This window comes from Thamnophis sirtalis, unplaced genomic scaffold, assembly GCF_051295495.1.
Source record: "Thamnophis sirtalis isolate CommonGarterSnake01/CBP01778 unplaced genomic scaffold, rThaSir2_p1.2 scaffold_8, whole genome shotgun sequence".
In the NCBI taxonomy this organism is placed as follows: Eukaryota; Metazoa; Chordata; class Lepidosauria; order Squamata; family Natricidae; genus Thamnophis; species Thamnophis sirtalis.
The window spans coordinates 84,630,769-84,654,309 of record NW_028261388.1 but is presented as its reverse complement, the minus strand read 5'-3'; the positions used below and the strand labels follow the sequence as shown (position 1 = coordinate 84,654,309).

Below are 23,541 nucleotides of genomic sequence, written 5' to 3'. Positions count from 1 at the left end.
ATCCTTCCCCTGCCACGCCCACAAAGCCATGCCTATAGAACCGGTAGTCAAAAAAAAATTGAATCCCGCCACTGCTCAGAGAAGAATGTGTTATCAGTCAGAAGATAGAAAGGTTCTATATACTGAGCGAGCTTCAGGTAGCCCTCAGCCTGCAACCACTTAATTAAGTGACTGTTTGGAAGTACAACGGCACTGGGAAAAAGTGATCTATGACCCTTTCCCCCACATCTGATAGTTGCAGCATCCCCATGATCACATAATCAAAATTCGGACTCTTGGCATCTGGCATGTATTTATGACAGTTGCAGTGTTCCAGAGGCACGCAATCATCTTTGCAAGCAAAATCAATAGGGAAGCCAGATGTTAGTAATTTAACAACCGCAGTGCTTCACTTAAGAACTATGGAAAGAAAGATAGTTAAATAGAGCAAAACACACTTAACAACCATCCTGCTTAGCAATGGAAACTTTGGACTCAACAGTGCCAGTAATATAGGAAGATTTCAGGCAAGAATTTATTCCGTCTATTCTTTCAGATGGCAACATTGGATTTTCTCCATGCAAAGCTTAGGTTTTTCTCTGGCTGTGCTATATATATTTATTATTTATCCTTCTTTCTTTAAAGTGCTCAAAATACAGTTTATTATAATGATAATTAATATTAATGTGATAGCAGGGTTTTTTTCTGCTATCACAGAAAACTCTGATAGCAGTTTTTACGGATGCTCTTTTGGTCATTACTGAGAACAAGGCAGCAAAAAAAATGCAACATAAAATCTCTTTTAAAATATCTGTGATAATTTATTGATTTAATCTACATCTTAGTATAAGAAACCATATTCACTATAAAACTGATGTATGCTTATTAGTTCTGCATATTATCCATACTATCCATACTAATAGTGTTTTATAGTGTGAATAAATTTATAGTATGCATATTCTAGCAGACCTCTTACCAAAAATGTTTCTGCAGGTTTAATTCAAATTAAATAACATTGATATGCAGATAACATAATTAGTATTACAGCTGTATGACTCCTTAATTTTCACCAGAGAATAAATATATAGAAGCCCAAATCGCTGAATGAGCCTGCACATATATTGAAAGGTGCATTTCAATCCTGGTTGTATCATTACTTAAGTTAGTGCTAGTAATGTGAACTTAAATTATTTTCATTGATGATTTCAAGGGCCAATTTATTGCCAATTCCTGTAATTAAAAATTATTCTCTTGATTTATATCAAAGGATTTTGTGTTGTAAAAGTGAAAAAAGCAGCTTTCTACTCATTCAGCTTGATTAAAACAAGTGTTGCCTTGTTAATAAACTTTCTGTCAAGATACAAGACTTTAATAGATTTATTTATGTTACTAAAAATAAAATATGTCACCCTGAGAAGCATAATGTGTATTTTACCCTTCTAATGCATATGTTCTACTCAGACAGGTAGTAATTTGTATAGATAATGGTAAATAGAAGTAGTTTGAATATGAAGAAGGATTCTGATGACTTTTCAAGGAGTGAGAGACATCTGTCACTCTTACAATGCATTTTGAAGAGAGAATATAGACAATATGACCATTGGGGGAGAAATTAAAAGGCAAAAAGAAATTATTTAAAAATGCAAAATGGAAAGGACAGAAATAGGATGAGCATTCGTTCATGACATAAAATAAAATACCAGTTGAAAAAAAATCATTCAGATTTTCATAGACATATGATATATAAAATATGAAGTAGTAAAGTCATATAAATATACAGTATATGATGCATTAATAAAATCTTACTGGGAGAAAACTGATCTTGATAGTGAGAATAATTTTAAAGTGGTAACTATTAAAAAAACTCACTGATTTTATTCTTAATTTTTAAAACTGCAGTTACCTTCTTACATCTTTGGAAACTAGTCAAACTGAATGAATAGTACATGGGTAGATTTTAGTCTTAAATATACATATCTGCACAAAAATGCAGACATGGAATAGGACATCCTTTAAAAAACAGCTACTTAAAAATAAGAGTACTTCTAACACACATTAGATAGAGTATGAAATACTAAAAAAATACTAAGATAATATACAAGATGTGACTTGCAATGAAGTGTCCACAATAAAATATATAACTAACAATTTCAGTAAAGAATAATACTTTCTAAAATTAATAACTAATCAAATGTATCAATTTTAAAAATGTTTGAACTGAGGTGAAATCAACGTACCTTCACTACTGGTTCGCAAATCTTCTGCGCAAAAACAGGACGTGATAATGGGTGGGCGGAGCCTCCGGTCACCAGCGCTATTGGTTCACCAGAACAGGATGGAACTGGCTGAATTGCACTACTGGTTCGAACCTCCTAACTATTGTATGACCTGAGCTTAATGGAGCAAAATAATTTAGATTTTTGGCAATGGTTTGCAATCAATTGGGCTTTTCTTGCTATTAAGATGATCTTAAGAGCCGAGGTGGCACAGTGGTTAGGGTGCAGTACTGCAGGCCACTTCAGCTGACTGTTATCTGCAGTTCAGCGGTTCACATCTCACCGGCTCAGGGTTGACTCAGCCTTCCATCCTTCCGAGGTGGGTGAAATGAGGACCCAGACTGTGGGGGCGATATGCTGACTCTGTAAACCGCTTAGAGAGGGCTGAAAGCCCTATGAAGTGGTATATAGGTCTAACTGCTATTGCTAACTGCTAATAATCTCTAGAACATTATCCATTTTGGGAGAATAATAGAAAACCCAACTTTGACGGCGAGGGATAACCAAAAGAATTTCAATATTTATATCATATACATCAGTGCTGTCAAACTCACAGCCCTTGGGCCATATGTGTCATGTGCTGGCCACGCCTACACCCGGTTTAGCAAAGGGGAAAAAAGTCCCAATATATCTTGTGATGTAGCCATGATGCCACGAATTTGACACCCCTGATATAGATGGATGAAGACAGTTATATTTTTAAACCTAGCTATGTGGCTGAGATGGATAACAATATGACTGTGTGTGTTTGTGTGAAGGCTATAGTTACTTCTGTCTGTAATCACAATCACTGTCTATAATCTCAGCTGTGTCCATGACTAGATGAGGTATTTATATAACTTTATTATTGTGCTGTATATCCAATTATCATTGCAGTTATATTAAAATAACTGCTGGAGTGTTATGAGTTTTAGCATAATTGTAAAAATGTCAGAGAAATAATGATATATATCAAAAGGACACAACAAAACAATATGTTTTCATTAAGGCTAAACTTGTAATAGATGGTCAATAGATAGGTAGTGGGAAGAAAATGTAATAAACAGTTGTGATTTGAGTAGTGATTGCTAAATAAATCTCTTCCTTTTTCATTAAGTCATTCTTCACTGTTTGGGAGCAATGAACTTAACAATGATTTATGCTGGGACATGCTTGGATTTAGAAGAAAGAAGGAAAACATGAAGATAAATGATACTAAAGCACCTTAAGGGGACCAAAAGTATAAACATTGAGCCAAACTTGCTGCTTAAAATCTCAAATCAGCTATTACTCTTGAAGCAGACGTACTTAATAAAAGCTACAGTTTTACTAGTTTCAATACGTTTTCTGCAATTTGGTGATAATACAATTAGGAAACATTAGAGAATCTGTTAGAAACATTGTGAAGGTCAGTAAAAATAAAGGGTATATATATATATATATATATATATATATATATATATATATATATATATATATATATATATATATATATATATATATATATATATAATTTATCAGCACAAATACAACACAAATGTACAAAAGGCAACAATAAAAATATTGGGTTTCTGTCGTGATGGACTCTTGTGACGAGCCGATTGACAGATAATGGAAGCAGCAACTCTGCAGAGCTGGCTGGAGAATTCTGGAAGTTGAAGTCCACAACTCTTAAAGTTGCCAAGTTTGGGAACCACTGGACTAGAAGAACTCCAAGGTTCCATCAAACTCTGTTATTCTATTTTGTTCTGTTCTGTTCTAATACATATCTAACAATAAAGCTGCTTCAAAGACAGAACCAAAATACTTTGGCTACCCAACATTCTGCCCTAAAGCTAAGTAGAACAATCAGGTCTTCAACAATTTTCAACCATTTGAAAGAATAGCAGCAATACCATATCTCCAAGGGCATATCGTTCCGAAGGACAGGAGAAAGACAACTTAAGATGTAGCAGGAATGCATGCTCACACTGTGACACACCTATCACTTCCTCCACCCCATTATTCCAGGCCAGCTGTAGTTTGCAAATGGTCTTCAAGGGCAGGCTACATTAGAGTAGTTAAATCAAGATGTACCCAAGGCATGAGCATCTGCCTGAGTTTTGATGTCAAAAACTCTGATTCAGATTCCACCACTGGAGTAATCTTTTTGGTTAATAACCTGGGTACATTTGGAATAGAAAGCTTTCTCTTCCCTAGAGAATTCTTTTTATGTACGGGGTGTACATCTCTCTTGATTTCTTTAATAATTAAAAAAAAAACCAGATCTACCTTCTGACAAGATATACTTCTCAGATCTATCTTGTCAGGCAATAAGGGCTGGGATTCTTGATCTCCTTTTCCTGATCAGAATTAAGTTAGGTGAAGAAAAAAGAGAACAGGGGAGAAGAAAGAGGCAGAACTGAGTAAACATATAAAACCACACAGGATAATTTGTAGAAAAGTTGAATTGATAAAAGAGTTTTTCAACCTACAAACTTGATGCATAGTATAATATTTCTCAGTATAGTAGTGATAGCAGAACCTCCAAATACTGGGCCAGGATTTTGACAGCATCACTTGATTGGCTGGGAGTCAAGATGTATTATCAAGTATCAGCAGATCAAAATGTAATCTTTTTTTTCTATTCTTATTTTGCCTTCAGCCCTCTATAAAATGCACATTACCTATGAGAGAGTGAGGAAGGGATAGCACAAAAACACCTTCATGGCTGCTCTTGGAAGCATTCTAGGCGTCTGATAAATAACATTGTTCAAATTTACTTAGACATAGACTCTGGCTAAATTGGCTAAGCCACAGCCTTGTCCTGTTAGCTGGGAAATATTTGATCCTGTAATACCCAAGGAAGTGGAAATATTCCTTTGGATTGCTAACCATCCACCTATCTTTTTGATCCATTTCCCTCTTGACTGGTTAAGACCTTCCAGTTGGTGACACATGATCAGGCCCATGCTATAGCGAATTCATCTTTGAATGAAGTTATGGTTCTGACTCCCCTGAAGGCAGTAGTGTATTCAACAAGCAATGGCTAGATTAATCAACATTTGTGGCAATGGGATTCAGGTTTAACATTCAGAGTGCCCTGGAGAAAGCTGATTACCCAGATGCTTTCATGGCAGGCTATACTGCAAAGAAATCATTGACTGTATTTGCTAAAGATCTCTGATAGGAGAGTGGTGAGATCATCTGGGCTCAGCAAATGGCCTCTTGGAGCACAACACAAAGAAATGCCCTACCTTAATAGAATTTGTGAACAAAAGCATAAAACAAATAGAGGCCAACATGGGGCTAAAGAGAATCACTGACCTTTTCATAGATGTCTTAAAACAAATGTCTATGATGATGCAATATGTGCAAAAAATAATAATTGTTTCAATTTAGAAGGCAGTGACAGACTTAAACCGCACTAACAAAAACAATAAGAAAAACAAATGGAATAAGCATAATCTCTAGTTCGTTTCAGCCAACATTCTCAATCCTTAGTACCTGGGTCAATCCTTAACTGTTAAAAGAAAAATTGGCTATGACATGATTATTCAGCACACATCCTTTCCTAGTGTCAGTTATAATGAATTTTGTTCCTAAAGGTGATAGGAATACGTGCCTGCTGTTAATGTAATGCATTTAATGTAATGCCAGAGGCAACATAATATTTAAGGATCCTATCTTTGCTGGATTGGAAAATTGATTTAGGTCCAAAAGGACCGTCCAGAAGCAGAGTTGTCGACAGCAATCTTGGAGCTCCAAGATCGTACGTTGTGTTGTCGCAACATCAGCTCCGCCTCAATATTTTGACAATTTCTTTTTCCCAAGTCTGAATAAAGCATGAGATATAGAACAAGGATGCTAAATTACTTGTGCTGATTTGGCTGTAATTGTGCATGTATATACATACAGTATGTAAGGAGAGGGGGAGAGCGAGTATAAATAAAGAACAAAAATGTCTCAGAAATAAAACTATTTATAGAAAATACAACAGAAGAATACCCTGTGAGAATGAAGTGATATCTGCCTAAGGTTAAACTGGGGTTTTCTATGAAACATCTGTTCCTATATGGTTTCTGTGACAACCTCAAAATCAATGTGACACATACCCATAAATTTTTAAAAAAATGACAATTAGATTCAATTAAATTAATACTAGTTAGATTTACTTCTTCAAGAGTCAGAGCTGTTAGAGATGAATAAATCAAGGTCTCTAATCCTTTCTTAGATCAAAAATGTGCCATGTCTAAAGTTCTTTTGTTCCATATCTAATACATTTTAGATTTCAGAAATAATATATATTGGGAGAGTGAAGTTTACCAACAAATTCTGAGGATCCTCCATATATATTTATATTTTCTTTAACAAATACGAAGCTTTGAGATTTTTTTAAAGGGCACCACCAGCTCAAGAAGATATGATATTCTTAATTAATAAGTATCTTGTCATGTCCTTTATCTGCTTAGAGAATTTACAACCAACACAGCAGGTTGTGAATGTTTAATAGATTCATTTTCAAGAAAGAAAAGGTCAGCATTAACATAAAATTCTTGTAAGATTTGTGACACAAATGTTCTGCTCTGCGGAACAGGTGTTGGTAGAAAAACTAAAATCTGCGCGCCAAAGCTAAGCTATCAAAATTATTCTCGGTATTAAGAACGTTCTGGTAATGAGAAGCATGCCTTTGCTACTGTTGCTATATTGAAACGCATTGCACTCTCTGTGAATTGGAATAGATTCTGTCAGTTCATATTTTCTACGGCCATGTGGAATTTAATAGATCTTAATTAACTGGATTATTACTATTGTTGTTATTATGTTTACATAGGTCGGTATCTTTAACCTTGCTTACTCTCCCTTTATTTTTATTTTTCTATTCTAGCTTCACTCTGACCAGGACAAAGGAGATGGATCACTCAAGTACATCTTGTCAGGAGATGGAGCTGGCACTCTTTTTGTTATTGATGAGAGAACAGGAGACATCCATGCCACTAGAAGAATTGACAGAGAAGAGAAAGCTTACTATACCCTACGTGCCCAGGCCATTAACCGAAGAACACTTCAGCCAGTGGAACCGGAATCAGAGTTTGTCATCAAAATCCATGACATCAATGACAATGAGCCAACATTTCCAGAAGAAGTTTATATAGCAAGTGTTCCTGAAATGTCAGTGGTTGGTAAGTATACCCTTCAGAAATGGCAAATAGCAATAGCAGTTAAACTTATATACCGCTTCATAGAACTTTCAGCCCTGTCTAAGCGGTTTACAGAGTCAGCATATTGCCTCCAACAACAATCCGGGTCCTCATTTTATCCACCTCGGAAGGATGGAAGGCTGAGTCAACCCTGAGCCGGTGAGATTTGAACAGCCGAACTGCTGAACTGCAGTCAGCTGAAGTAGCCTGCAGTGCTGCATTTAATCACTGCGCCACCTCGGCAAAAGCATGAGTTGGTGGATCTTACTATAAATTTAGGTAGTTGGAATATAGGTTGGTTTTCATTAATAAGATTGATTACATTAAGCAGGACTGGCAGGTTCTGCAAAGGTTATTTTATGTGGAGACCAAATTATATAATTTTCTAAATAACTTGATAAAAGTTTTTTTTCCCTCTTTTAATTTTAAGTCAGAAGTGGGCTGTCTGACTTGCATGTTATAATATTTTCCTGTGTGGCGGTGTTCATTTAATGTAAAAAGGAATAACTTAGCATTTTTACCTGTAGCTTAAATAATAATTAGATTGGGGCAGAAGCTGGCTGTGGTGATCCCGAATTATCAACACACTGGGTACCAAACCAAAACACCTTGGATGGCATGTAAAAAAAACTTGTGCATTGACAAAATTTCCTTCTGTGAATTGCAAAGGTGACACTGCTTGGACATTGCTTGTTGTGTCAAAACATAATGATATCCTGGATTTTTGGAATTCCATGCATATAAGGCCAAAATCAGCTGAAGAACTAACAGTTGTGACTTCACATTGTTGTGAACAAATAATCAATAATGAACAACAACAATTGGAACACCACTTGAGCACAATAGGCATTGACAAATTTCTCATCAGTCAATTGCAGAGGGCGATTTTGCTTGGAACTGCTTCTATTCTGCGATGATATCTGTAACACCGTCAAACAGGTTTGCCTATCTCAGATCCAGAAATCAAAATTCAGCCATTGACAATTACTTCAGGAATTTCTAATACCGATATAGCAATGGAATTTGGATGAGAAAAATGTGCCTCAGTAGCAATAAAGAAGAATAAAACCACATGGACTACTGGAATTGAAATGCAGAATTGCCAAACCCTCAGGATGAAGCCTACAAGTAAGATCTTGGCATCTTACAGTTGGATTAAAAAAAAAAAAGCATGGACAAGTTAAAAATGTGATTAGTGGTACATCCAAATAGTGAAAAACATGCCAAAGACAAAATTCAAAATGGTGGAAACACCATCAAACCCATCAATACCTGGACCATATCTCTGATATCCGACACAACTGGAATTATTAAATGGGCACAAGCAAAACTGGACAAAACAAGAGCACTCATAACTATCCACTATGCCTAAACATCCCTGTAGTGATATTTAGATTATATTTGATCTAAATAAATGGAGGCAGAGGCTTACTTCGTATCAAACAAACTGTTAAAGAAGAACCTGTGTTGGCTGATTATGTAAAAGACAGCAAAAGCAAGCATTGATGCAATTACAAATTGGAAGTTAATAAATGTACAGGAAACAAAAAAGTGAATATCAAAATAATGTACTAAAACCCCAAACTGGATCTGACAAGGGAAGAAGCATTATGTGGTTAATTTCTACAAAAGTAGATAAATGTAAAATCTGGCTGAACATTTTAAAAAAAAGGGGGGGAAAAAGAAACTGACTTCTTGGTTTTGGCTGCATGAAAGCAAGTCATTCAAACTAGTGCAATTGACATGTTTTTTTTTAAAGATCAAATGTTTCAAAGTGTAAATTGTACAAAGCCAGAAAAACACTAAATCATATAACTCAGCTTGTGCGTGAAAATTGCACAAACTCATGATAAACAGTGACATAACACAGCTGGCAAACTTAACTCTTCACTGAAACATGTAAAAATGATCACGTGTCAGTAAAGGAAAATTGATGGGAATGTAGAGTTTAAAAAGTGTCAGTAAAAGAAAATTGATGGGAATGTAGAGTTTAAAAAATAGTAGAAAATGGGCAGGTTAAAATTGATTTATTTATTATGAAACTTATTTGCCAACCATCTCATATCCAACAACTCTGGGTGGCTGGAAGCATGAAAAATACTGTGGAATTCCAAATATAGACTGATAAAGTCTTGGCTCATAACACACCAGATTTGTGGCGTGGTTGAAAAGAGGAAAACATGGATAATTGATGTTGCAATTACATATGCAATGCTAATACATAGAACAGCCTAGGTTCTTAGGAAGAACTTGATAAATAGGAAGGCCAATAGCAACTAAAGAACTGACAGCTGTGATTAATCTTCTACACCAGAAGAAAGTCAGATTAAAAATTTGGCTTCACATGATTCTTAAATATTATTATTATCTGTAATCTGGCAGAAACCTTTCTGATTGGCAATATTAGCCGTATATGCATTTAAAAGATTTTGAGATCCAATAATTTCTGTCAATCTTAAAATAGTTGTTCACAGGGTGTCCGTTTCCCCCCCCCCACCTAGCCATATTAGGTTGTTCTGGACTTAAAATGACTCCACAATTACCTCAAAAGCTGAACAGACCATTTTGAACATAGAATATCCTATCTCAAGTTCAGAACAAACGTTTCAGGCTATAAACAGGCCCTTTTGAGCGTAAGATACTTCAAATTTCAAATGTTTTGCATTGTTTAGCCAAGATAATTTTATATTTACTCAGAATTTAGTCCTACTCTTCAATTTTAATTAGAAGGAACATCATCAACCCTAACATTACTTCATTACTTGTCATCAACATCTTCAATTATCCTCTCATCCTCAAGAAACTCCATTAATTAGCATTAACTCTCATTGAAATCCTTTTATTAAAAATGATAATGAGTAATTAATTAAACTTTAACCCTATTCTGAAAGTAATTGAGAATTGAGCAATTAAGATTTGCTAGACCTTGGGTGACCTTGCCTGGGATCCAGAAGCTAAGAAGGTTCATATCTGGTTATGGATGGGAGATTTTCCAAGCTGTGACTTGAGAAGTCACACGGCATCACCTAGAAAGGCTGTGGCATATCACTTTTATATTCTTGCCAAGAAAATTGTATTAAGTGGCAGAAAGTCAAGTTCAATGTGAAGGAGATTTTGCTTTAATTAAGATTTAATTACTGTTACTATATTACTATTGAACAGAAACTAATTAAGCAGGTAGAAGTCACTAAGAGAAATATCCGACATAAAACATACTGAAAAGCCTTATAAGCTCTGTTTAGTTTCTAAATAGCAGTATTATAAGTTCACACACACACAATGCTATGAATATGTGTGTCTGTGATATGCCATATATTTCAGAGCTGAAAAATGACAAAACTATTGAATGTAATACAATGACACAGAATTGGGGGCCAGGGGGCGGATTTTTGGGGAGTGGTCAAAAAGAAAATTACCTAAGAATAACAATTCCAGACTAAGAAATTGATGTGAAAATAGCTGTGATTATAGAATGATTATAGAATGAATCACACACATACACATATTATTCAGATTAAACCAAATAATAAAACATTGCTTTATAGCTATGCCTCATCATTCAGACAGAAGGTGAAAATGAATCAGGAAAGGGAGCAAACGATAGGGGAGAAGGCTATGAGTATACTGGCTTTATGCATGATGCAATATATAACTAATAATCTCATCCTCTGTTAGAAATAATGGAGTTATTTCAACCTTTATTGCGTGGTCTCCATTCTACTGCGCTCAGGAGGAGATGCTTCTAACAATAATTGCTATTTTGTGTTTAGTTATAAAGTTGGACGGTGTTCTGAAATCTAATCTGTTAAATAAGGACTGAAATATTTTAACCAATATGGTCATATGACTGGTGGGGCCTAATCTAGTCTTTAGAAATTCAATTCAAGTCATTGAAGTTTGCTTTGAAGCAGATATATATAAGGGCTCTGCGCGGCCGTTTGTGAATGAACTTGAAAGAGAAAATTTTTTAAAAATAAAAATAAATAAACAATGCACAACGTTTGCCCAATAAATTAAGGTTAAGCTTACCACCACCACCAAGGTTAAGAGCACTCCTACAAACAACTCCAAAACAGGTTGAAGATCCATCCAGGCAGGGTAAGCGAGTTTGTGAATGCAGCTGCAGGCAACTTAGTTAAGGAGGCTGTGGGAATAAAGCCACTGTGTCTCTCTGTGTATGTGTGCATATATGATTGTATAGCAGCTGAGGTTGTCCAGCCTCCAGGATGTGATTCTTTTCAGACCCAAAATTTAGGAGCAGTCAAGATGTTGGCTGCCTCTATAAAAATGATGCAGAGACTCTAGTCTAGGAAAAGTACTAAGAAGAGCAACCAAGAGGATTAGGGGATTGGAAGCTCAAACATATGAAGAACAGTTGCAGGGACTGGGTATGTCTGGTTGAATGAAACGAAAGACTTAAGGGTAATATGATAGCAGTCTTCCAATATCAATATCTACATTACGATTCGTAACGGTAGCAAAAGTACAGTTATAGAGTAGCAATGCATATTTTTTTTATGGTTGGGGGTCACCACAACATGAGGAACTGTATTACAGAGTCGCAGCATTAGGAAGGTTGAGAACCACTGCTATAAACTTTCTTCAGCTTCTTTCAGTTTGTAAGCGTTCACATAATTCTTTTGACTAGAGATACTCATGGTGCAACTTGCTACAGAAGAGAAAGAAAGGAATTTGCCAAAATATCTCCACGGGGCTTTATTGTAGATTAGTAACTTGAAACTGCTTATTTCCACACCTAAACCCATCACTTACTCCGTGCTTTTAAATATCCTTTCATATCTCTGAAGTGCAAGCTTCCTTCCAAGTTCCCCTAATTCTTTAATCTCAGCTTTGATGATGAATTCTCAAAATCTTGCTATTAATCAACTTTTACTTTATTCCCTGTCCATATTTCAGTTTGAAGTGGGACATCATTTATAATAGAGGTCTGGCTACTTCCTGCCCTGTTTACTGGAAAAAATGAAGGGAGGTGTCTGTGCTTGGGTTTCCTCTTTCTTTTGCACACCAATTAAAGAAAAAGATGTGTTATTTTCTCACTATTGTCCCCATTTTATTAGATGGCATAGCAGTAGCAATAGCAGTTAGACTTATATACCGCTTCATAGGGCTTTCAGCCCTCTCTAAGCGGTTTACAGAGTCAGCATATCGCTCCCACAGTCTGGGTCCTCATTTCACCCACCTCGGAAGGATGGAAGGCTGAGTCAACCTTGAGCTGGTGAGATTAGAACTGCTGAACTGCAGATAGCAGTCAGCTGAAGTGGCCTGCAGTACTGCACCCTAACCACTGCGCCACCTCGGCTCTTTCAGTCAGTCCATAAAGGACTGGCAATCATTACCTATTATAGGCAAACATGTTCAGTCTCCCCTCAAAAAGACATATCTTTCTCTCATACTTTATCACTGTCCAGAATGGTTTTAAAAGAAGGGGGGATAAGGTTTTGTTGGTGGATTAAAAATAATGGGTGGGGGGAGTAAGCTGTTCCCATTACAATTATAAAGCTGAGAAGTACTGTACATGAAAGATTGTAAGGAAAAATGTTATTGAATGGATGGATGGATGGATAGATGGATCGATCAAGCATAATAGAGCATAATAGAGCTGAAAGAGACCTTGGAGGTCTTAGAGTCCCACCCCTTGCTCAAGCAGGAGACCCTATACTCGTGATGGTGAACCAAAGTGGCACGCGGAGCCATGTCGGCTGGCATGCGCGGTGTTGCCCTTTCCTCTTCTGGGTTTCTGGCGTGCACGTGTGTGCAATGATCAGCTGTTTTTTGCACGTGCCGCAGTGGTGGAAACCAGAAGAGGTGGTCTTCCAGTTTCCATGGCGCGCATGCACACTAGACAGCTGATTGTCGTGCACAGATGCACGCCAGTAACCAGAAGACAACCTGGCCTGTGTGCATGCGCCTACTGGAAACTGGAAGTTCATTTCTAGGGGCATGCATGCCCCACTTGGCAGCTTCTCTTCTGGGGCACGTCCCAGACAAGGGTAAGTGTGCCCTTCATTGTCCGATACCGTTTCACACAAGTGACTCTCCAGTCTTAGGAGAGCACAAAAACACGAAGAATCATTTGTAAAATGGAACACTGTTCTGGGAAATTGTGTTGCTTCCTTACATAGTTGAATTCACCTCAGATATAAGGAGAGGTTGTTGCTCGCGAGCAAGAAGAGCTAGAAAACAAGAAAAACGCAAGAAAAACTATTTCGATTGATCTGCTTGGTGAGAGGAGACCAGGGGTGGGTTTCTCGCCCCGTTCCAACCGGTTCGGTTGGAACGAGGCGGGCGGCGTCCTCATGCACGTGCGTGGTGCACGCATGCGTACTAGCATCTGTGCGATGTTCCAGCTGCTCCTGAAGGATCGTGCAGGCGCTGTATGCGTCCTGCGCATGCGTGGAAGCGCAGAATTCATCAAAACCGGGTAAGGAACGCGGGCGGGTGGGTGGGCCCTTCGCCGTTCCCGGAAGTTACTTACTTCCGGGTTCGCCGACCAACCGGTTCGCAGGGACCGCCGCGAACCGGTTGAAATCCACCCCTGGAGGAGACCCTACCCACAAACAGCTAGCCACGTGGAGCAGTCAAGGGACAAGGCATTGCTTGTTCATTCACTCAGAGTAACTGTGACTGGTAACCTAAATGAAAATGTGTCAATGACATGGCTTCCTAATATTATATTTGGGGGACAAAAGGCCTGTTAAAAAGATTCATTTTGCTTTTATAAAAGAAAAGAAGATATACATTTTATAGCTTTTTTAAAAAGTATATTCTAAGGGATTTCACAAGAATTTCACTGTTCATAAGATTCTACAGCACCAGCTGTTTAACTTTCCCTCACTCCCTCGTTACTCCCTAAGTAGTATATATGTCCTAAATATAAATCCGATGTGTACGAAACAATCAGTGATTATCCCAGAAGTCGTTACCAGATTAAGAGATCTAGAAGCTCTGGTTTAAGCCTTAGTTTTCAAAGCCCCCTCCTCAATAACATTTTTTTTTCTCCTGCAGCAACTATTTTCATTGTGTGTGCATATGCACACTTACACACATCCCTTTTTTGTCATTTTAATAAGACTAAGAGAAATTTCCTAGCTCTGCAGCTGCTACTTCACAATATTCATTTTATTTCTGCCTCCTAGCTTATTTGTTCTATGGCTTTATCTACCAAACTTTTACAACCTTGGATTTTTAGGATTTAATAGCTCATCCTTTGAATTACTCCAGCTATTATTTTCTCAGTATTGCTGATTGCTGACATCCTTTCTTGTTGAGCTTTCAGCTTTTAATCTTTTCTGCCTCCTGTTTCATAAATATCAGGGCAAAATGTGTACACATAGGATCCCTTTCTGGGTCCCCAGGCATTCTGCAAAAGTTACCCTACTAACAATTCAAGCCAGCTGTCCTTTGTCTTCAGAAGTAAAGCATGATATTTTTAGCAGATTTCGTTTCCTTTCTCCCTAGCCCTTCTCGCTAATCCCATCATTAGTCTGGTGTGCCATCTTTTTCACCACTAGGTCAGTTATACTTTTTAAGAAATCATCCTTCACCTTACTATCATTTGTCCTAGTGGCCTTATTGCATAATATTGTTAGTATAGTCTCTCTCTCTCTCTCTCTCTCTCTCTCTCTCTCTCTCTCTCTCTTTCTCACTCACTCACTCACTCTCTCACTCTCTCACTCTCTCTCACTCTCGTCTCTCTCTCTGTCTCTCTGTCTGTCTCTCTCTCTCTCTTTCTCTCTCGTCTCTCTGTCTCTGTTTCTAGTGTCTCTCTCTCTCTCTCTCTTTCTTTCTCTCTCATCTCTCTGTCTCTGTCTCTCTGTCTCTGTCTGTCTGTCTGTCTCTCTCTGTCTCTCTCTTTCTCTGTGTCTCTGTCTCTGTCTCTCTCTCTCTTTCTCGTCTATCTCTGTTTGTCTCTCTCTCTCTCTCTGTGTGTCTCTCTTTCTCTCTCTTTCTCTCTCTCTCTTCTCTCTGTCTGTCTCTCTTTCTCTCTCTCTCTTGTCTCTCTGTCTCTCTTTCTCTCTCTCTCTGTCTCTCTCTCTCTTTGTCTCTCTCTCGTCTCTCTGTCTCTCTCTCTCGTCTCTCTGTCTGTCTCTCTTTCTCTCTCTCTCTCTCTCTGTTTGTGTACTATAGATATTATTGCATGAAATGTAAATCAGCAAAATGTTCTCAGAGTACATTTTAATGATGCAAGTAGTTTCCTTTAGTTGGGCAAGATTCTGTCTATTCTGTCTATAGGTGAGGAACAATAAAGGAAAGTGCTTAGAAGTAACTCCGTGTCTCTTTCGTGGTTTTTGGAGCCTGATATTTTCACACTGGCCACACTAACTCACTAAATCCTGTCCATCTCTACCATAATGTTCTTTGCCATTCCCAGAAGTTAATTTACATTATATATTAAAAAATTAGGCATTTTGGTGGGAGTCAAAGCACTTATTTAACAATACCCCATAATAAAAAATCACATCTGAACCTCACATGCATAGATTCTAACTTCAAATGACTCAAGTAAGGAAAACTTGTGTATTTTAGCCCTTAGTGGGACTTATATATATATGTACCTAGAATAGTAGAAGATTTTTTCTTACATTCCAGGACCATAAAAGTTTGAAGAGAGATAATATAAATAACTCTCACCAAGGGTTTTCTAAATTTCAAGAAAGAAGGAAAGGGAAACCTATAGAATCTTGCTTTTCTTAGAGTAATATTACTTCAATCAATCAATTAGAATAGAGCTGGAAGGGGCCTTAAAGTTCTTCAAGTCCAACCCCTTGCTCAAGCAGGAGACCCTATATCATTCCAGACAGGTGCTTGTCCAGTCATCCCTTAAAAACTCCAGTGATGAAGCACCTACAACTTCTGAAGAAAAGCTGTTCCACTAGTTAATTGTTCTTCCCAACAACATTGGAAAGAATTTACCAGTGAAACTTATTATTATATACAGCATAATATGGAAGGATGATAGTTTCTTAAAAGATGGTTCCTTGATGAGTTTAGATAAAGTTCCTCAGCTGGGAAAAAAAAAAGGAATGGAAAATAGTATTACGCAGTTTGGAAATTCCTTCTCAAATTCTTGAATGTTTTGCATAGGGGCTGAGAGCTTTACAATGCAATGCACATGAGCATTCCACTGACAGGGATTAAAGCATGGCTGGCAGGCAAAAATGAAATAATTCTCTAGAAAGGTAAGTATAATATGCAGAAATATAACAAGCAGGGTACTGCTGGAAGGCTGAGTCAGGAGTTTCACTTAAATTCAACTCAGAGGTCTTTGAAGGCTGTGCAGTTTCTAAAATGGCTAAAGATAGAGATGAAATAGAAAGGAAAGCTTTTAATGTATTCAAATTGATCAGCATGGATTAGTCTCCCAAGTGATTAGCATGGGGAAATGGAAGGCAAGAAAACTACAGGGGAGAATTCACTGCGCCTTTAAAACTGACCAAATGATTCCTTACAATTTTATTAAATGGTTGAAACCCATCTCCTGCTTTAATTATCAGACATTTATCGCTGATGGATTAAATTGTTCCTTCCTGGTGTGCCTTTATCAAATGTATGGGTGGAAGGGTGAATATTTTCCAGGACTTTTTTTTCTATTGTTGCTTAATTGCCAGAGTTTAAGAAATGAATAGACAAGGTTGGCACAAGATTTAATGATGACAACCAGCCAGAGGTGGGTTCCTACCAGTTCGCACCTATTCGGTAGAACCGGTTCATCAAATCTACCGAACCGGTTAGAAGAGGTTCCACCAGTGGACCCAGAAAGCAGGCCACACCTACAGAAGAGCTTCCAAAAATTTTTTAAACCCACCACTGGTCCTTGGATGTGATTATTCTACACTATCATGCTCATATTTATAAAACTCAGTGCCTCTGTGAAAGGCAAGGATGACTACTGTGTTTGTGGTGCAATCAGAACATTGCGTGTGTTGAAGTTGTTTTAACCCAAACCAAAGATGCCTTTTTAAAAACAAGTTTACATCCTATTCTTATGCATGCCAGTGCTATGCGTGGGGTAATTTAAGGTGGTTCTGACAAGTGTCGTCGGCATCTTCATATCCGGTCACATGGGCAGCAAGCCATTCCCATCCGGTCACATGGGTGGCATGCCACTCCCACAAAGGAGGCCACACCCACAGAGTAGGTTCAAACAATTTTTGAAACCCACCCAGCTCTGTCTTTCAAAAAGATGTGTGTGAGCCTAGGAAAGGAAAGAGATACAAGGGTTCCTCATTTTTGTTCTTCCAGGATTGCTACCAAGTTTCTTCTATACATTTAAACTCATGTGACTTATTTGCAAGATAATCCAGGAGAAATAACTCCTAACCAGCCATATGTATGCCAAAACACCTTTAATTCGCTACCACTGCCCTGCTTGTGTGAGATACCTCCTTGAATAACATTTCTGAAGACATTTTCTCCACTATTATTCCTTATCTTTTAAAACAGAGGGGGTAGGTAAAGTGAAATGTAGAATTAGAACCTTGCAAGCTTTTAAGGCTTTTCCTTACTAGTGATTTATGGCATGTTGATATCATCTCCCAGTCATCTTTGAAATGATACAACCTCTGTTCTTGTGTTTGTTATTTGGTAATTGCAGAAAATGATAGAATAGAAATCCTCTCAAAAGTGCATAACAAGTTCAGAGACAGGATCTGCCAACATCTCTTCAAGGAATATAAATACTCCATGTGTACTTTGACAATACATTCCCTGGAATTTTTTTTTTTTAAATGGCTTTAGATAAGTATGAGTCTGTGCTTTTATCACCCAAGTATATATACATCAATAGCAATAGCACTTAAACTTATATATTGCTTCACAGTGCTTTACAGCCCTCTCTAAGCGGTTTACAGAGTTAGCATATTGCCCCCAACAATCTGGGCCCTCGTTTTACCCACCTCCGAAGGATGGGAGGCTGAGTCAACCTTAAATCTGGTGAGATTCGATCTGCCAAACTTCTGGCAGTTGGTGATCAGAAGAAGTAATCTTCAGTACTGTACTCTAACCACTGTGCCACCACGGATCAAGAACCAATAATACACATAATATTTTACATAATACATGAAGAAAACCCTCTTGCCTCAAGAAGCAACATTTATATTACTGGTGAAACATGGGCAAAGTTTCTTGTCAACTAAACATTACTAAAGTCACAGAACTGCCAGAAAAGCACCAGCATTTCCTTTGTCCTTGCAACATGTGTGGTATTAAAGATGTTCTCGGAGTTTTGAGACCTAAAGGTTTGGAAACGACACAGAAATGACATGCTGAAATAATGCCGATTTTTATTTTTTACAAATTGGAGAAAATATGGCCTATGACTAAAACTGGTGCCTCAGCTGCCAAAATTCTAAAAAAGGAATACTCACTTTTTTTCCTCAAAGGACTGACCAGAGGGAAAAACTAGAAGGAGGGAGGGAAGGAGAGAGAGTTTTGGTGAAATATATGCAATTATGAACATTCTGGGATATGATTTGGCGTGACCTGACAAATGCACGATAGACATATGCGCGCCAACAAAATAGCGCCAATTGAAACGCGACGTCAAAACCGCACCCACAAATTTGCGACGACAAAAGCATGACGACAAAAGCGCGATAACAAGCACAATAAAGGGTTAGAGTTAGGGTTGTTAATGACGCAATTTTGTCGGTGCGCATTTGTCGGCACGCTATTGTCAAAAATCAATTAGTGATTTCGACGGCGCTCATTTGTCTGTCGCGGTTTTGTCGGCGCGCATATATCTATTGCGCATTTGTCGGTGAACCATGATTTGGGAAAGGCACTACTATGAAGAAGTAGAATAAAAAGGGGGGGAAAAAAACCCTGCAGCTTTTAGTAAGCCGCATGAATCTCATGAATATCTGATGCTGAGGTGTTTGCATTCTTATTGCAGTAAAGATAATATAATTATCTGTAGGTATCTCTGGTTAAAATATAATGTTGATACATGTTTTGACATGATACCTAATTAATTTCCATTTGAATTTTCCAGGTACTTCTGTTGTTCAAGTCACAGCCCTTGATGCTGATGACCCTTCATATGGAAATAGTGCCAGAATCATCTACAGCATACTCCAGGGCCAGCCATATTTCTCTGTGGAGCCAGAAACAGGTATTGTTGTAGTTATTGATCTTAATTAAGGATTTCTGCCTTGTCAGAAAAAATGGTATTCACATTATTTTTCAGCCATATTCAAAACAGCTTAAATTCTCTTAAAGTATATGAGAAAATGTTACCTAATTACTGTAGCAAAATTCAGATGTGGGTACTAATTGGATAGCAGTTAAATTTTGATCTGGATTTACCTAAAATATTGTTGTTCCCTAATCTGAAGCTAGGTGGGGAAGGACTAAACAAAGGATTCATAGCGTAAAAAATGGATTAGTAAGGACTACTTCAAGGATTCCAGGAAGTTACATTTTGAATATAAAGCAATAGCAGTTAGACTTATATACCGCTTCCTAGAGCTTTCAGCCCCCTCTAAGCGGTTTACAGAGTCAGCATATCGCCCCCAACAACAATCCGGGTCCTCATTTTACCCACCACGGAAGGATGGAAGGCTGAGTCAACCCTGAGCCGGTGAGATTTGAACGGCCGAACTGCAGAACTGCAGTCAGCTGAAGTAGCCTGCAGTGCTGCATTTAACCACTGTGCCACCTCGGCTCTTAATACAAGGAGAATACTTGTAGCTCATGGTTGAAAGGAGGGGTCCTTGGTGCCCTCTGAGCTTGGTTATTTCTTTGCAGATGTTTTATCACCCAAGCTAGGTAATATCATCAATGTTAGTAAGGAGTGAGGTTTGCTCTCTGTTTATGTTCTAGCAGTGTTGGTGGAGGTGGTCATAGAGGTTCTTTGGTTGAGCTACTTACTCTTAGCTTGCTTAGTAGTTTCACACCCCCCCCCCCACCAACACAGACAGGGAAGCTACTACAAACTGAAAGCAAACCCCACTCCTTACTAGCAGTGGTGGCGTTAGCTAGTTTGGGTAGCAAGAAAACCAACATGTTTAGAAAGCACCAAAGATCCTACATTTTGAGTATAATTTATCTGTTTGAATATAATTTATCTGTTTGAATATTTTATAAATCTTTGAAAACTTAATTTGAATTCTAATAGGCTCATGAGATCATATAACTTGAAGTGAAGTCAATAATCCCCTTTAAGCAAGTAAATGTTTTTTATACAACAAAAGCCAACAGTGGCTTTTCTTGTATAAGAACAGCAATCTTGTACTGTGAATGTTTTTTTAAAAAAAACCTATCATTCTACATTATATTTCCTAATTGATGGGTAAAACATTTTCTCTAGTGGATTAAATAATTTTATTATCATGCAGCAAAGCTAAATTATTGAGCACCACCTTTTTGTTAACTAATGGCAATTTATGATTCGACTTTAATTTTGTTAAAAACTGAGTAAGAGCTCAATATTTTGCTTGGAAAAAGTTTGAATTATGCTGATAACTTGGAGAGTAATTTTACAAATATATTGTGTATTTAAAAAAAGTCCTCCGGGATTGGGCGGCCTATTAATCTACTAAATAAATAAATAAATCTGAATCCGGTGCTTGGTACTCTAGACGATTTACATATTGTCAAAATCACGAGTCAAACTTGCCGCGTCACATGATATATTTCATGGCGGTTTTCCCATTCATGGAGGTGGGGTGGGTGTGGCCTGCATATGATGTATTTGGCCCGTGGGCTGCCAGTTTGACACTCCTGATAAAAATGATACAGTTCTAACTTCAACAAATCCAGGGGCAAAGCAGCATAATAGATGTTTAAAATACGTCCTATCACAGGGGTGTCAAACGCAAGGCCCAGGGGCCAGATCCGACTCATGGGGTGCTTGGATCTGACCTGGAAACAGTGAAGGACCGACCCACGGTGCCTCTGCCAGCAAAAATGGGGATTGTGAGGGCTGCGGGTGGTACCAAGTACCAAGCACTGGATTCAGTAAATTATATTCAAAATGGAGGAGGATGTTGCAAGTGAAAAGGGAGCTCAGGAGCCATTTTTGCTGGCAGAGCACTCAGGCCAACAGAGGCGCCCTCCCCCAACACGAGTGATGTCATACTGGCCACACCCAGCCTGACCACACCCACCCCAGATCCTGAGGTCAAACACAACCCCGATGCGGTCCTTAATGAAATTGAGTTTGACACCCCTGTTCTATCAGAAGGAAAACCCACAATTCAATTCTATAGAAAATTTCAAAATGTGTTGAAACTTAGTAACAGTGATTTAAGTATACAAGACGGAATAAGGACTGTGGGTGTCCAGTTTCAAAAAATCAGTGGAATTTAGTCTGAAAAATAGTTAAAACACTTTTGTAGTACCTGTGTTAAGGAAAGATTTCCAAAATACCTTTTGAACTATTGCACCACTGGTTTGTTATCAGTGGTATGCAGATTTTAAGCTATGCATCTCTTAAGGAAGTTAGGAAGGTGGCCAAGGGACTCTCAAATCTTGGCAGGCTGAATTCAGAGCAAGTTATTCTATATCGGATCACTGTCTGATCTTATACCATTTCATAGGGAAATATTCCTGAGGACTAAAACATAATCTTTTTTTTTGACTTAAAAGCAGTTTGAGACTCAATTTGTAGAGTATTTTATGGAGAAAGATAACGGAATCCTGAACTGTCAGAAGGCAGTTTTTTTTCTCATAATGCAATTATACTCTTAAGTCATTTTTTTTTGCAGATTTGATATAGTCCCAATAGTGCTTAGCTAATTCAATCCCCTGACACAACATGGAGGGAGAAAAGGTGTGTTTTGGCTTCAGCAGTGTTCAAATTTTATATGGATGGCTTAGCAGCCTCTTTGGAATCAGAATTTCTAAACTGGCTGAAATATGTGAGCCATAGCCATGTATATATGAATGTAGCCATTGTGAAAAAAAGCATTGTAGTTAAAAATCCAAATGTAATTACTGAGTTATATTTCAAAAATATGGAATTTGATGCTGGCAGACAATTCTGATCTTGTCAAGCCACAGGTTTGTCTAAGATGGACATAAAACAATACTACAGATGTAAAAGAATGGATTCCGAAGATGTGTTCTTGGTCACTTGTTAAAAAAATCTTCAAATGTAAAAATGAGAAGAGCGGTCAAAGACAAAGATTAAAAATAGTAATTAAAAAAATAAAATATGTAAAGAGAAGTTATGTACATTGTGCAAAATGAAGACAGTGACATTTCAGATAGTGGATGAATTATATTTTACCTTCTTTCTCAAAACTTCCCTGCATTTACTAAAATAAACACATGAGGGAGTATGCTATGCAAAAATTGTCTTCCTTTTCTTTTTTTTACTAATTCACTATTTTAGAGAGGGGATTGTTGTTGTTATTAATATGCAGAGCACTCAAAAATATTCCCTCAGTGTCTGAACTTGCAGATTCAGAATTGTTGTTTAATGCATAAACTGCTACTTAATATATTGCAGCCACAATCACCTACTTTTAATTTCTGTGTTCAATGTATTCATTAAACTCTGCTTGACATTTTGAAAAATTATTTTTCTAAATAATAGACATACTGTTCCACAGAGAGTGATGGCAAATCTTTGTTTGTTTCTCTTTCAGGCATTATTAGGACAGCTCTGCCAAATATGAACAGGGAAAACAGAGAGCAATATCAGGTTGTTATCCAGGCAAAGGATATGGGGGGCCAGATGGGCGGATTATCAGGAACCACGATAGTGAACATTACCCTGACTGATGTCAACGACAATCCACCTCGATTCCCACAGAGTAAGCTTCCTTTAATTGTCCTTCTGTGCTACAAAAATATCAGAATGAAAGAATTAGACAACTACCATCTGGTTTAATATTAAAAAAAAAAATCTAGTTTATGGAGCACATGCAAAATAGGCTTTATCCACGGATTTATTCACCGTTGTTAAAAAAAAAATGTAATGAGATGCTACAGGGACAACTTGGTTAGAGAAAAATACAGTTGCAAAGAACAATTGCTTAATATTGGATAATTCTTAGCATAATGGTAACGGAATGATACTCTTTCTCCCTCCCTCCTCCAAAAAGAGGAATGGAAGAAATAACATTAGTATGTAAGGTTTGGAAGTGACCTTGGAAATT

The 23,541-nt window shown here is 37.6% G+C and overlaps 1 protein-coding gene across 1 annotated transcript in view; it reads left to right on the top strand.

The window, feature by feature from the left end:
- The window catches only part of LOC106539699 (cadherin-10), a 139,543-nt gene that overhangs the window by 83,894 nt on the left and 32,108 nt on the right, over positions 1 to 23,541 (top strand). The window contains exons 3-5 of the mRNA XM_087721993.1: positions 7,102 to 7,396; positions 19,428 to 19,547; positions 23,029 to 23,196. Coding sequence (XP_087578119.1) covers positions 7,102 to 7,396; positions 19,428 to 19,547; positions 23,029 to 23,196 — 583 coding nt within the window. The remainder of the gene's footprint in view (positions 1 to 7,101; positions 7,397 to 19,427; positions 19,548 to 23,028; positions 23,197 to 23,541) is intronic.